The sequence below is a fragment of the Oryzias latipes genome, chromosome 10, assembly GCF_053564925.1.
Source record: "Oryzias latipes strain Hd-rR chromosome 10, Olatipes_Hd-rR_3.1".
Taxonomy (NCBI): domain Eukaryota; kingdom Metazoa; phylum Chordata; class Actinopteri; order Beloniformes; family Adrianichthyidae; genus Oryzias; species Oryzias latipes.
Genome location: NC_136246.1, coordinates 33,087,183 through 33,103,551, shown reverse-complemented (window position 1 = coordinate 33,103,551; position 16,369 = coordinate 33,087,183). Strand labels below are relative to the sequence as shown.

Below are 16,369 nucleotides of genomic sequence, written 5' to 3'. Positions count from 1 at the left end.
CGCCACATGCCTGAAAATCATCAAAATGTTCACACACCTATGTCCCGGCGAAAACAATTATTTTGGGCATAGCGAACGACCCCACGCCAAGATGATGACATCACAGAGGTCAAAGCGATGGGTCGAATATCAATTATGGGGCCAAGAAAAGAAAAAAAGATTTCAAAATACAGTAACAAAACCAAAACACACATGACGGGGATATCCTAAGGAAGATTTGAAATTATTATGGGATGGCCTACGGCTTGGCGGCATTTTTTGTGTTTTTCCACAAACGACATTTTTGTTCATGCAATTTTCTCCAAATTTCAAACACGCCTCTACCTTAAGTCTACAACGACCTCTGGAGTTTTGTCGACCTCAACCTGACGCAGCGTTATGCATGTTTGTCCTGGGACAGGTTTTTGTTTATTATCAAAAACCTTTCAAAATAAAAGGATTGGAGCCTGCAGTGATTCACCCTCCAGACCTTCAGATTCAGCGTCCAGCTGCGTTTTGTGGGTTTCCATGTCTCACCTGCTGATGACCTGGATCAGGCGTTTGCTAATAAAGAAGAAGACACCATGAGGACTGCAAAGTGGTTTAGGATACTTTAGACATAAACATCTATGCATTAAAGCTCAAAATCTAGCTTCTCACTTTAATAATTTACTGTATTTGATCTAAAATGTCACGTCACCAGACGCTAGTAAGAGACTTTGAGAGCTTGACTGCAGGATGTGGAGAAGAGCTTTTCGTGTGAATGTCATGACGAAGAAGTAGAAAAGAAGGAGAGCAGCAGATCGTGGGGATAATCATTCCAGGTCAGCAGCTTGATGAGTAAAAGACATTAACACAGCATGGATTAATGCACGCACAGGAGGAGGAGGAGGAGGAAAACAGGGTCAATCTCATGGATCAGATGAAGAAGCACTTCTGGGTCCTGCAGCTCTGCAGAGGCCTGGTGGCAGAGATCTGCAGTTTGTCGAAAACAGGATAGAAAAATGAAGAAAAAAGAATAATTGCAGGAGCTGCATGAGAAAATCCCGCTAAAGCCAAACTAATTAAACGCTGCTGCTGAAACGGAGACGCCTTAATAACTCTCCAATGAGGATTTCTTGTTTTCCTCGGACCTCATTACTGTTTTCTCTCAGAATCTGCAGAGAAAACAGAGATCAGACCTTCATCAGAGTTCTGTTGATATCAGTGTTTCTGTCCCACACATGAGTGGATGGAAGGTGGAAGGACGTCGCTGCATAGCTGCTCCTCTGCAGCGATAGCCGACTGCTTTCAGACCGCAGTCTGGGTTAATGTTCACAGACGGCTTTGCATGAGGCCAGAATCGATTTAGGTTTCTGGAAAATCTGTTTTTCCAATGAGAATGCTTCTAAATGGAGCGTAGTTTAAAAATGTCTTACAGACGATGAAGATTCATTAGACAAAGTGGTTGTTGTGCACGAGTCGGTTCTGGTTTGTAGAAATGTAACAGAAAGGCTGGTCTTTCTTCATTAGCTGTAGAAAAATCCTTGAATGTCTTTTTCATTTCTTCCAGGTTCAAAATTCTCACGTTCACGCCTTGCTGCGCACATTTTTTAGTCATTTTCCGGTCTCTACATACAAAATTTGCCTCCATTGAATGCGCGTTTGAAGTTAAAGCAGTTAACCTTTGACCAATCAGGGATTCGGTGGTGACGTATGGAAGAACCCACCGTTTGAAAACTGCTCATGGTTCCGGTTTGTGACACCGAGTCGTTCATTTATCAGAGCAGAGCTGTGATAGAAAAAGTCAGCAGCAATAATCACCAGATCTACACCGAGACTCTTCCGACTGTTGGTGATGGACAGACGCCAACTTCAGCCGTGTCCGACTTTTAAGGTGTGACGGATAAATACTACAAAATAAAACAATACCGTCATAAAACTGGTATTTTCCACATATAATAATTAAGGTAAATTATCAACTTGATTAGCAACATCTTTGTAACATAAGAGTCTGTATCTGGATTTCTTTTATTTTGAAGTAACTATCCGTTCCCTCATCGGCTGCTTTCTCCCTGAAGAAACCTTTCATAATCATCTGTTTTTTTTAATTCGTCATTTTGGGGCTTTTGAGTTAACGGTCAGAGCAGCTGCTTTAAGGAAGTAATGGATCCATTTTGGCCTCGTGACTGGGACGAACGTCTCGACGTGCATCAGGCGGATGTGGTGGACATATCCTTATGACTGTCTTAGCTAACTCCTGTCAGGTTTCCAGAAGGTTCTGCTGAGTTTGTTCTGAGTTCTGAGTCCCTGATCTGCTGTTGCTGATTGATTACCCGTCAGTATTTATAGATCTCTGCTTCCAGCCTCGCTCTGCCCTGTCTCTCATATTTTTGTGGTGTCGCGTTGAGCGTTTTTCTGTCCGGATCCCTTTGGTCCCTTCGTGTTTTTCTGTCCTGTTTTAGTCGATTCAGCTCCTCAGAACTTCTCCTACGTTGACATTTCCTGCACTCATCAGGAAACATGGTAGATCACACTAAGAGCTAAGCTCCGCCTCCAGGATCTCACACCTGCCGGTCTTTGTGGTGCTCCTGCATTGAAAATGTTCCAAATCTGCGATGCGCCTTGGGGGGGGGGCTACTTGGGAGTGGCCCCCCTCCTATGGTTGCCGTATGGAGTGGGCCCCCCCTCTTTCGGTTTTATTTGCACCTTAGACATGTAGGGTCCTTGGTAGGGGGGGTGCTTGGACATCACTGCAAGCAAGCAGCAGATGTCCTCCTGGCACCCTACCCGCCAATTTTAACCGCACCTTAGACATTTAGGGCCCCTTGGTGTGGAGGGTGAGGGGACATCACTGTGAGTAATCAGGAGATGTCCCCTTAGTGCCCTACTCGCCAATTTTAACTGCACCCCCCTTAGTACACACACCCCTCCCCCTTCAATATATACATTCAAACATAAACACACACACACATGCACACAAACACCCTCTCAAACACCCATACACGCACACACATTTTACAAGGAAGGTGGGACCTGGGTCCATCTGTCCCCTACCCCTTCCCTGGTGGGGGGTGCGGGCCCCTTGGCGATGGCGGCCGTGTCCCTTGGGTGCCGGCTCCCTGGGCCCGGCGGTGCTCTCTCCGCACGGTGGGGGGGTTCATATTACACCTGAGCCGGGGGTGTTCGTGTCCCTGGGGGGTGGGTCCTGGTCCTTGCCCCTGGACGCTGGGCCCCGCCAAACTTCCAACATGGCCGAGCCTGGTCGGGCCATATTTATAACATCCCTTGTGGGCCGCCCTTTTTTCCCCGGGGTTCCCCCCTCCTGGGCGGGGGCGGCGGGCCCCTGCCTTGCTCCTGCCTGGACCAACCGTGGGCCGGGTGGGTGGCTGCCTGGAGTGCGGAGCGGGTCTCCCTTGGGGGGTCCTGGCTCGTACCTGGGGTCGGGGCGGGGGGATGCCCGGAACTCCTGGGTGGTGGTGGGGTGCTCGTCTGGGGCTGTGGGCGTCCCTCTCCGGTGGGGCCCTGCGTTGGGCTCTTCCGGCGCGGCGGGGGGCTGCTTTCCTGGCTGGGCTGGGGCGGCGCTCTCTTTCCCTCTGCGCCTCCCTGCTCTCTGGCTCTGGGGGCCTCGCGGCGGTCCTGCTGGCCCTGGCCTGGGTGGCGGTCTTGGTCGCCCGGGGGGCGGTTGTTCCCTGCCTGTTCCCGTGTGGCGTTGGGGGGGCTCCGGCTGCCGCTGCTGCTGCGGCGGGGGTATGGGTGTGGGGGTGGCTGGGCGCTCCTCCTCCTTCTTTTCACATTCCACCATCCATTTTAGAAGAACATAAACACTCACCTGAGCACAGGTGTTAGCTCACCTTTGCACTAATAGTTTGCATGATTGAATGAATGAAAGATTTCACACTAGTTGGTTTAAAGGCATAGGTATGCGTTCGTGAACACTATCTGTTTTGTGTGCATGTTGACATGTGGACATTTTTGCGGCTAGCAGGTGTGTTGATAATATTTGAGTGTGTGTGAACAGGCCCCGCCCTTTTTGTACTACATTTGAACCGTACCGTAACGATAAACAACCAGTAAACCTGTCTGCTCTATGCTGCTTCATGGTCTTACCCCCCTTCCCCTCCTATTATCACCCTCCTACCCCCCCCTCTCTCTAACGTCCCTCTCTCTTCTTCCCCTCTTTCCTTTTCCGTCCGGTCCAACACCAAAGATTTTCAAACATGATTGAAATTAATAAAGTTTGGCCTCAATTACAAAAGGGGTTTATTCAGACATACCTTTGGTTTGTCTGAAGATGAATAACCCCTCTTGTTAAAGTAAAATATGTCCAACACAAGAGGCCCTCAGCTCTCATCTGTTTGCCTAGCTGTTGGACAGGACAAGTTAAAAAAAAAAAAAAAAAAAAAAAAAAAAAAAAGAAAATGTTCCAAATCCTTTCTGGACCAGAAACTGAGAATGACAGACGTCTGCAAACGAAAGCTGCAGAGCTGAGAGGAAGAACCACCTTTTATGAGCATCAGAGTCTGTTTTCTCTGCTGCCTGGAGCTGCTTAAAGTCCCGTTAAAACCAACATTTTAATGGAAATTATTTAAGCAAACAAAAGGTTCTACTTTTTTTAATCTGTTGTCATAACAATCACTAAAATCTCAGAAAATCTCAGAAGTCCCCGATCATGGAAGCATGGATTGTAGGAATCGTTGCATCTTGATAATGAAGATTCATTCAGAACTTCTTTTAACTTCTCAAATTTGCGTTCATAGCTGCAGAAAGCGAGGCGGATCAGAAAAACAGACAGAGGCGTTTATTTAAACACCAGTCGGTAACCTTTGCTGACTGCTCATGATAATCTGCTCAGGTAATCACATCAGTGAGGTGAAGATACGAGCGATCCAATCAGGAGATAAAGCCATGACAGATGGAGAACCAAAGAGGGCCGGCTCCTTGGATTCTTTTATTCCCTAAAAATAAATCACATCTCTTTCTTTTGTAACCCTCGTCTTTTATCTTTCTCGTTTCCCTGCTTTCAACTCATTTCTGAGCTTTCCTTTCTCATTCTTTCCATTTTTTTATGACTTGTAGCAGTTCTCTGCAGGATCTGGTCTTCTTCAGTCTGTCTGGTCAGACTGCTGCACATTGTTTTTACAAACGGGTTTGAACGACCCGGTTCTGCAGGGAGACTCAAGAGCATCGTTAGAAAACGTCTCTTCCATCTACAGAAGGTAGAAAGTCTCCACGTGGATCTGGATCTGGTTCGTCTTGATTTGGAGGGGCTGTGGTTCCTCCCCTTACATGTGATGCTACCATGTACTAAAAGTGTGTTCAAGGCGTTCAGCGCGATCTTGAACGTCGGGATACAGTCGTGGTAGAAGCGAACCAACTCTTTCTCCAAGTCTACGAAGCACATGTGGACTGTAGGGGAGCTCCCATGATCCTTCAGGCTCTCTATGTAAGTTGAACAGGTGAACCGCCGCTCCACAACCAGGACGAAAACTGGACTTTTGCTTCCAATCAGTGGTTTGAGTGGGACAGATCCCTGAAAAACTAGAACGCACTAAACGTGGAGCAGAGACGGGGGGGTGGAGCAGGAAGGAACCGGAAGAACCGAGAAAACAGGAAAAGGTGGAGGCTGGAATGTGAAACCTCAGGAATCGTGTCGGCCCAGATCATGGATGAATGAAAGTGGACTGAAAGGTGGCACTGCTGTACAGCACACGGAAAAATCCATTTGGTTTGTCCAATCAGCAACAGACATTCCAGCGGCTGATCCAGCCCCCCCTCCCCCAGCTGTCGTTGACACGTAAGGGTTAGCGGCCAACGAAGAAATGAACACACGACGTGGAACCCTGAACCGTCTGACGTTAATGCAGATAGTACACACTTGGAAGGCCAGTAACCTACTTTTACCACGGTCACTCACGAAAGAAATGAAGATTCAATCCGTTCTTAGTCCTTGTCAAGTGTTTCCTAATTTTCTGGTGGGCTTTTCCCACACTTGAAAAGGGCTGAGCGTCCAACGTTGAAGATCGATTTACTCAGACTGCCACTTAAGATCAATTCCTAATCTTTAACTAATTTCCATTTGATTAGTCAGCAGTCAGTAGGAAAAAAACTTAAACACACACAACAATAGTGATAAATAGTTACAAATTCAAATTCCATTAAAAACAAAACATTGATGTAATTTGAAGCGCCTCAGTTGATAAGCAACCTCACTCGTTTACTGTAATTACGTTCTTGTTTAAGTTCATGTATCAAGTCTAAATTCATTCAAGAATTGCTTTAAATTCACATTATTTAGCGAATAAATACATTCATAAATAAACCTCCCACTATAAATTTACAAAAGTTACAATGCACATCCACAGGATAAACATCAAAGTCCTTAATAATGAAAGTTCCGACTGGTACGTGAAGTACACACAAACACTTGCAAAGCGCACAATTCATTTCCACAACACACCAAACAAACAAGTTATTCTAGCGCTTGGATAAAGTCAAGTTTATTCCTTTTATTTTTCCGGTTTGGATCGCTTTTTTCACAAAAAGCTCCGCTGCTCCAACCTCCAATCTCGACCACAGCGGCAAAGGAAAGCGATATATCTATGCTGATGATCACGATGTGTTCAACAAAGCATCAGTTCAGAGAGAAAGTTCCTTTCTTACCGCTGGTTTCTGTCCAGATGATGAAGCTAAAGGTTGTTTTAGAGAAGTCGGCGCAGTGATACAGAACATTTAAAATATCTGACCGGAACTACTTTTTCGGCGTGTGGTATCACTTTTTAATGCACACCCAGCAGCCAATCAGAATCCAGTATTCCCTCAGACCGTGGTATCTCCTGGGTTCTGCTTCTGTTGTTGGTGTTCCTTGAAAATACACAATGAACAGCCTCCACAGCTCCCTCACCTGAAGCTAGAAGGGTGGAGCTCCTTTCCTCCATCTTTTCTTCACCTCCTCCACCCCCCCACCAACGTGTACGTACCTCCTTTAACGCAGGTTTTTCTGAGGAAGCATGAGATGAATCACCTGGGTCATCCCAGGTTTCTACCGACAACACAGCAGTGTCCTCCGGACGAAGGCCTCCTCCCGTAGCGTCTCCTCCTCTCCTCCTTGGGCCTCCTCCTCACGTCCACATTAATCTCACGGCAGAGAAAATAAAGCCGAGCATCTGTAATAGTTTAGCTGCGTCACTGAAGGACAGGCGGAGGTCGGCTGTCTCTGCAGCCAACACGTCAACGCGGTTTGTGTGTGTGTGTGTGTGTGGGAGCGCGTGCACGTCTCTGAGCGTGCACCTATAATAATAAATGACTGGGTGTGGATGCAAGGACAGAACAGGGACAGTGCTAAAAAGGTTCACTGCCTTGTGGTTCAACACACAAATCCATCTACAGACGCACACGTCTGTGTCTGCTACACACAGACCGACACTCACAAGTGTCACAGCTGCAAATGGAGCAACATTCAGAAAGAAACAGAGACGATGCAAACACACAAGAGAGCAGAGACGCTGTGAGTGAAAGTCTGTCAGCTATCAGGCCACAAAACCGAAAAAAATCTACTAAAAATAAAAAAACATGTGAATAGTTTAAGTTAAATGACCTGCAATATACAGTATAAATGTCAATCTCAAGGCAGAGGGGGCGTGGCCTTCTGCACTGAATTTCCCTTCACAGTGACATCATCATCTCATCCATAAATGTGTGACATTCCGGCTGCAAACAATAAATCCGGTCTGAGCTTTTATCAGGATTTGAACCCTCTAACACCAAAGATGTTTAGCGTGACTTTGTGGCCGTTTATCATCGTAATTCCAGCGTCTTCTGACGCCTCGACCTGAGTTATGGAAACGGTTGAAGAGCTACGGCAGTCAAAAGAACGTCGACACTGCAGCTAAAGCATCCGGCTCTGAAAAGTTAAACATTTCACCGGAATTATCAAAAGGATATCTAATCTAAGCCAAATATGTCCAGTTGGTTGTATAAAGCAGGAGGGAGCAAAGGTCAGGAGGATCATCTTCGTTCTTTTCCATTTCTATGAGAGATCCAGCAGAAGGTCCGTCTGAGGATTCCCAGAACTCTTCCAGCTTTTTGTCCAAAATATTCCTTCAGTCTTGAACCAACGAAAGGCTGAAAAAGATGTTGAATTAGTGCTGTTAACCTGTGAGAGCAGACGTTCCTCAGAGGATAAAAGCATCTCCATCTGAGGACCGACTCCCCGCGGTGACCCCCATGACCTCCGGATGCGTCCCCATCCTTCAGTGGGAGGAACTCTGCTGACATCCACCTTCAGCGCGGACAGCTGCGTGTTTGATGGAGCAGAAAGAAGAAGCTCTGTTAAATACTGGTAGAAAAATCATTAGAAAGAGCTCAGCGGTGGACGCTGTGGCTCGGCGCGTTATGAAGTGGCATTTATGTGATTAGGCGGAGCTTCAGAGGTTCTTTCTTTGAAGAGTCCATTGAGTGAGGAGAAAAGGGACCGGAGAAGCAAAAACACGAGGACGGAAAATGTTTTCAGAAATAAACGAAACCAGAAGCTAAATTACTGAAATGTGTGGTCTGAGCAGGAAAACATCTGAGTTCCACCCAGAGCTTCAATGAACTGAAACTAAATCTGTGTCAGATTATTAATCCAAACCTGGAGGGACTGAAAGCAGAAGAAAAACAGAGAAACTACAAAACCTTCATTTCTACTGCTTCAGACCATCAGGAATGCTCGTTACGTCGATCGTGATCCACCGGTCGATCTTCAAGGTCGTGAGGGTCAATCGCAGGCCAGCAAAGATAAATGACCAGAAAAACTAAAAGTATATTTCTAGACAATCTGTCAGCAAATCAAAATCCTCACCGAGAAGGACGGGACTTGATTGACATGCAGAACAGCCAATCGAACATCCTCTGAAACACACGTCACTGCACACACGTGTTTAAATACACTGAACGCTAATCCTGTCTGTCATCAGAAAGCCGCTTTCTGCCCCGCGGCACGTCACGTCCCCGGCAGAAGACCACTCCGGCCCACGGGAGTGTTTATTGAGGCCCGGGTGGAGCTGTGGATCCGAGCTCAGTAAGGCAGCCGTGTTTCCTGTAGTGCTGCTCATGGAGCCAGCAGCGCTTTAGAGATGCCAGGTTGCCCCATTGCACGGTTAACGGGCGGCAGTGGCTCAGGAGGTTGAGCAGGTCGTCCAATGATCGAAGGGTCGGCAGTTTGATCCCCGCTCCCCCCAGTCAACTGTCGTTGTGTCCTTGGGCTAGACACTCCCCCCTCCCTGCCTCCAGTGTGGCCCCCTGGTGCATGAATGTCCAGGTGAGGGTCAGAGGGGCTGCAGGTGCGAACTGGCAGCCACGTCTTTGTCATCACCAAGTATGAATGAATGATGGACACATTGGAAGAACTTTGACCGTCTGGAAAAGCAGATCAATTTAATCCATTGTTTGTTTTTTAATTATTTTACAGCAGAGCAGGAAATACGATAGAATGTGATGTTTTGACTTCGAGCTCTGATCCAAGATCAGTGCTGGCAGATTGGGCGGTTTGAAGTCTGCGTTTAATAACAGAATCCAACAGTTTGGTCTCTGGAGGTTTTCTGATCACTTCCTTGGATCAATAAGAGATGTTATCTGTTCTCCTTTCAGGTTCTGAAGCGGTGTAGAACCTGAATCGTGTGTTCTTGTGTTGCAGGAGGACGAGACGGGCGACGGGCGCTTTGGCTTCCCCGGGTACGGCATGGGCCCCGCCTGCCTGCAGGCCAAGGACGGCATGGCCATCAAGGGCAACAACAACAACGCCCCCACCTCTGCGGCGCCCGAGAAGAGCATCGAGGAGATGAAGAAGCTGTTCATCGGTCGGGCCAAGCGCATCGACACGGTGTCCCGCGTGGCCTTCCCGCTCGTCTTCCTCATTTTTAACATTTTCTACTGGATCACGTACAAGATCATCCGCAGCGAGGACGTCCATAAGCAGTAGCCGAGGAGGTGACTGAAGTCAGACAACTTTGCTCTTTTTTTCCCACTTTCCCCCTTTTTTCAGCCTCTTCCTGGTTCGGTTGCATTTTGCATCCCTCTGAACCGAGAGCGGTCATCAGAGGCGTCTCCCCCCTGAATCCCCCGCCCCCCGTCTCCTCTTCACGCCCTCTGAATAATGCGGACCGGTGCAATAGCAATGCAGTAAAATGCATGAAATATGAATGTGGCAATATATTAAAGAAAAGAAGAAAAAACCCCAAAAACTGTTTGGGAGTGAAGGAACTGCAGCAGAGAGGAGGAAGCTGAGAGGATCTTGTATTTAATTGGAGTTTTTGTGTGAAGACAGATATATATATATATAATTCTATATGGAAACAATGGGAACGGGTGGGGGTGGGGGGTGCAAGAGGCTGTGTATCATACTCATATCTATTATAATTTAAAAGAACAGGAACTCTGTGTCTACCGGATGGCATCTGAGCGAACAGACAGGAAGAAAGGCGGATAAGTGCTTCTATAACAAAGGTATGCAAGGATCCCGCCTTCCCTATATATAGATTTGCTTCAAACGTGTATTGCAAGCACTCGCCAGAGCTTTACTGCCCTCCCGCTGCCAACGCCACAGAAACTGCAGTCGGTCCAGGTTCCGCCGCAGACAGAACCGGAAGGACAGAAAAAAGAAAAAACCTCTGGACTGACGGAAACCTGCGATCAGCAGTCCTTACGTACTTTCGTATCGCATCAACCGTTGGGTTTGGATTCTGCTTTTGTACCTCTTTGTTTGTGCCAAACGAACATGCGGCGGTGCGGCGCCCCCATAACCCTTCTCTGGAGGAACGCCTCGATGTCAAAAGCGGATTTGTTCTCTTGTTTTTGTTTTTTTTCTAGAGCGGACGTTCGTCCTGTTCAGAGCTGTGAAAACGGGTTTGCTCCTCTTCTGGTGTTTCGTTCTTCTGCACGCAGTTCCCAGAAAACCTGAGTACAAACGTTTGCTTCGGGGGGAAAAGAGCTGCCCAAACCTGCCTGGACCTTCCTTCCAACAGACCCACAGCATCACACTCCCACCTCCATGTCTGACTCTGAAAGTGTAGCTTTGAATCCAGATGTTTTCTTTTTTCCAGACGGTGTGTCTGATCAGAAGAGGTTTAACCTCCAGATGTTGCCTGTCTCCATGGATCCATGTTGGTCCAGAAGTCTCCTCCTTGTTTTGCTGTCATAACGTTGTTCTGGATTTTGCTGTGTGGATCTGTTTCTGCTGAGGTTCAAAATGATTCTTTTTTTTACGGTGGAGGGGGGGCATTCTGTACAATCAGCTGGCAGAGATGGACACCTACAGAAGTAAATGTACTCAGGTTTTCTTTAGGTTGAGTTTAGAATGAGGGGCTAAGGCTTCTTCGCAGCACTGGATGAAGTTTAAGAAGAAAAAAAAAGCAGTTTCTCTTGTTTTTGGAAACATTGACATGTTTACACCTTCGTAGTGCTTCCTTGCTTTGATCCCACCTAAATGTGAGAAGTTTAGCCCCGCCCACTTCCTACCTAAACTCCAGATTATAATGCTGTTGTGTGTTCATGTCCTTCACAAAGCCTCATGAAGCTTCACCGTGGCCCACGCAGAAGAACAGAAGAATTTGGGTTCTTTTTGGGGGGGTTCTGTGGGTCGGGCCGGCTGGTACCTTTGAATGCGGATCTGCTTTGCACCAGGCTTCTATGCAATGACCCGAATATGCAATCGTGGTTTTGGGTTCGTCTTCGTAGCTCTTCCATTTCAGGCAGCTGCTAGCATCTCCGAGAAAGTTCCTGAACGTTTTTCACAGTTGTTGTGATGTTTGCCGTCAGCGGAAGACCTCAGCAGAAGACTGCATGAAGATTTAAAGATAGAATCTGCTCAGAGCAGAAAAAGGCTAAAACAGAGCTACAACACGCGTGAACTCAAAGTTCAGACGTTTCTCTTCATTTTCAATTGACAGATCAATATTATGTAATGGGATGTTATTGGTGGGATTTGACCTTCACCTGCATCTTTGCACCTGAGTCTCATTCTGTGCTGTGAGACGAACCTAAATGACATTTAGGACTAAACTCAAATGCATTCTTTTCGTAACGACTTGCATTATTAGCATTGATCCGATTCCAGTTTGAAATCAAACTGCTCATGCACTTTTCTTTCACATGCACTCATCAAAAATATTTCCAAATTTTAAAAAAAAATGTAAAAGCAAAGAAAATGTAATTTTCTAGAGCTCTACTCTGATGAGATTAACTTAAAAAAGTAGTTTGCACCACAAATATGTGTTTGCTGACCATAAAGTCTGTTTTAAACAGAAAAATCCGCCAAATTTGGCCTCAGCCTTAAAATGCTTTTTTTCTGGAATATTAAGTTTCAAATTTGGATTTACAGAAAAAACTAAAGCAGAAACAAAATAACCTCCAGGATTTACTACTGAGAGACTCGGGAGATGTTTCCCAGCACCTTCACACTTATTCTAAGATAAAGTCAATTCTGTGGGATTAACTCACTAGAATGCTAAATGCTAGCATCTCCTGTTATCTAATAAGGAATTTTAAGCTACGTTCACACCTAACGCCATCTGCGCAGCGATCAGAGGTCCTGCACCACATTTTGACCGTCAGGCGAGGCGGAATTCTAGGATGTTCTGCCATGTTTCCAGAGTTTAAACATCCAGAACGAGTTGCGTCAACCAATCAGGGACTCGGCTTTGGTATTCATGATGCGTTCAGTGGGTGGAGAATGTGACTGCTGTCTAAACAGAGGCGTGAGAATCACGTTGGGTGTGAACGCAGCCGTATCCAGATTGGGATTCCAGCACTTTGTGTTTGCAAACATTTCAAACTATCAAACATTCAAGTTCAGTCATTTCCAAGCAGAAAGGTGCTAGCTGCTACAACCCCTCCTGGAAATATTGTGCTTTGAGTTTGGAAAAGACGTCCACATTGGTGATCTCATGAATGAAGAGAAGTTATTGCTTATTCTAGATTATATTGCTGGTTAAAAAAAGATAAAGCTGCAAGTTTTCGCACGGTAAATGTCTCAAAACATTAGCAGAAAGGCTTTTTCTTGCTCTTCTGTTGTATTTGATTCCACTGTTGTTCAGAATCCCGTTGTGTTTGTCGATGTATTTTTATTTTAATGAACACATTGTGGACCACTGATGTGGTTCACAACATCTGTGACAGCCTGCAGGACCAGCTAACTTCTCTGTTGCATTTTGACTTTTTGATTCATAAAATTATTATTTTATTATTCTCATTTAAGGAAAAGGATTTATCAGATCATCAAACGTAAAGCTCTGCTAATTTATACAATTTATCTGTGTTGATTTTGTGCCAAATATAAATCCAGAGGGAAGTTGGAGTTCTGCTACTTTGAGACGTTTTGTTTTTGTGTGACCGCATTACTAAAACCTCTTTGTTTCTACAAGTAAACAGTTTATCGGAATTAGATTTTTTCATTTCTACGATGAATCACTTTGTTTGCTTTGGGGGTGAGTAAAGATGATCCGAAGGGCTAAGCCGAACACACCCCAGTCTGAATACTCCAGCATGAGATTATTGGGGAGTCAAAGTGCCAGAAAATCCACAACCTCAGATTGATCAAACTCATCCAGATGCTTCTCTTCATTGGAGATTTGTTAATTCTTTATTTAAAACAAAAAGGGTGAATAGCTAATTATGAATCTATTTAATTAGATACCTCCAAAAAATATGTGACTTATTATTGATGTTTGGGATAAAATTTAAAAAAAAACTGTTGTTTTTTTCAAGAAAATACCCTCTAAAATAGAGCTTACTGAACCCAAAACATCTGAAAAAAGGAATTTGTGTTTCATCTTCAAACTTATAAAACCATTGAATATTGTTTGAAAACAAACTTAGAGTTTTATAATTATAACTTTGGCTGATGCTAAAATGAACTTTCTCAACTTGCATCTCAGGTCTAGTTTTACCTCCTGAGTGGAAAATCCAAACCGAAGGAATTCCAGCGGAAAGTTTCACATAGGATTCAGTTTGACTTACAGTAAACTGCACTAGTTTGATATCAGATCATTGAAGAAACTATTTACATCCCCAAATAGGCCCTGGCTCATTTATTTTTGTAGGTAAAGCCCGCCTACCAAAGACAAAAACGGTCCAAAACCAGCTGATCAAACAGTAGCACACATGATTTCCTTTAATGTGTTAAAGTCTGACAGTAGTTATTTATGGACCAAAGAATCAAACATTTTCAAAAAGAAGCTTAAAATGTTCAAATACATAAATAGCATGTGTGTAGCATATAGGCAGAGCGGCTGTTGGCGATGAAAACACCGTCTTTGAAGGGTTCTGTTGGACCACATTAGTCCCTCTGTTTGTTTTCATGAAGGCGGGCATTGCTGATCGTCATTTAGCTGAAATGCTATTAAAGAAAACATCTCAGACTGAGCAACCATCAAGCTAGTTTTAGACATCAACACTTTCTGCTTAAAGCGCCGGAGCTTTAGCTCCAACGTTGACGTTTTTTGAATCATTGTGACTCGTTGACCGTTTACGCAAGTGAAGGAATTCCAGCAGAATTAGATGTGAGAGTAGCAGCTTTGAAATTATATGCAACACTTTACTAGCATAAAGTAGTCAAGTACTGTAAAGTGTTGCTAAGATGCTTTTCTTCCACACCGGAATCTGTTGGAATAACGTTAATTGCGTAAACGGTTGAAGAGTTACAGTCACTCAAAGATTGTGTCTTATCGCCGGTATCAGCTCTGGTATTAAAGGGTTAAATGTTAACATTGGTCCCAAAAAAGTCCCAAAATATTTTCTTTTTTCTAAATTACTTGTACAGCTCGATGTAGAAAAATCTGGATGATAAATTCTGAGATTGGTTGCTATAGATGGATGTTTACAGAACTCTAAACACAAATTTTTTTAAATCTACAGGCAGCTTACTGGAGCCAAAGAGTGTAGCAGCTGAAGCCCTTTCTCAAAAATTAACGAGGGATTGCAAACCTTGAAAAAAATACTTTTCTATGTTGAATTCAAAATAGGAACTACTGATTGTTTGTTAAAAAAAAACAAAAAAAAATAAAAGAATTGATTCTGTTTTCTGTTAAAAAACAAAACCTGAACAAAGTTTTCTGTGGAGATGACCGTTTTCTTCTTTGTGTGCCATAAACGCTGCAACTGGAAGCACTTCCATAAGCCGACGTCCGTTCTCTCGTGCCATATGGGGTTGAATATGCAACTACAGACAAGGACCTACAAGCATATCATGCATCTCTTCAACCGCCATCTTTCATGAGCCTTTTCCCTGCTGTGGATCTCCTGTGAACCGTAGTCTCGCTGTGTCATTGACCTCATTCCATTCATCCTTGAGGATGTTGTTTGGGTTCGGGAGGACTTCACATTATGAAACCGGGTTAATATTTCATCACACTTTGATGTGATGTGGCTAGTTTGAAACATAAGGGAGGAGTTTGTGAAAGTTCTGAACTGGGTTTAAAAAAAAAAGCATGGCTTGATTTCTTGGTGATTGGTTCCACTGGTTTTAAGTGGAGTTTGTACACTTCACTTATATTTTATTGTAATAACTGTACAAGCCTATACCACAAGGGACGAAGGAAAAAAAATACAGTGACCCCTGAACTGCTGTGAACTAAAGGAAATATTATTTATTGATTGAATTTTATTTGCACAAGTTGGAATGGCCTTAATTTAGCTTTACTTGCTTCTGTTGTGTATTGGCACAAAGTGCACCTGTTTAATTTGCAAAATTGAAAAATGCTACTTATGATGCTTATAATCTGAGTGTGCACATCAAAGCAGGATGAAAAAAAAAGAATCAGCAAATCCTTTTTATTTTTCATTAATCTGAGAAGTGATATTTTGCATGAGCATAAGTAAAAAGGCAGATATTTTGGCTTGTACAAAAATGTGAAGCAATTTGAAGAGAAAAATAAGAATGTACCGTTTCTGCTGTATCTGTATATATCTAAATATTTATTGAAATATGTCATACTACTAATTCTATAAACGATTAAAAGTTTTCTCAAAAAAAAAAAAAACTCAACCTGTTTTTGAACATTGTCAAGGTTGTTGAAGTTGGAGCTTCTGTTTTCTGTTATTCAACTCAAGGATCTGTGTAACCATTCATGAAAAAGTATTAAAAATAGCAAATAAATGAAAACTGAGGGTTGTCTGTTTTTTACAAGGGCACCAAAACAGTATGGGAAATGGCCAATAGGGGGCGATCTCTGCAGGTATAGTGGACATTTTAATAACGACTTTAACAACTTCATGATGTTTGCTCTTAAGTGTGTATTCTGTGTAGTTTTTTTTGCCAAAATAAAAGTCATTGTCACAACTTTAGCAAAGCAAAAAAATAATATATATATATTTTTCCTGTATTATATTTCCTTATGTTGTTTTAAATAAAACTCTGTTTTCTCCTAGTTCAAGT

The 16,369-nt window shown here is 44.1% G+C and overlaps 1 protein-coding gene across 5 annotated transcripts in view; it reads left to right on the top strand.

Moving 5' to 3' along the window:
• Positions 1-16,096, top strand: part of glra1 (glycine receptor, alpha 1) — a 125,791-nt gene extending 109,695 nt beyond the window's left edge. For all 5 annotated transcript variants that reach the window (XM_078954433.1, XM_078954432.1, XM_023959406.2 and 2 more), the window contains one exon: positions 9,635-16,096. In XM_078954433.1, coding sequence (XP_078810559.1) covers positions 9,635-9,919 — 285 coding nt within the window. In that variant the 3' untranslated portion in view covers positions 9,920-16,096. The remainder of the gene's footprint in view (positions 1-9,634) is intronic.
• The last annotated feature ends 273 nt before the right edge of the window (positions 16,097-16,369 follow it).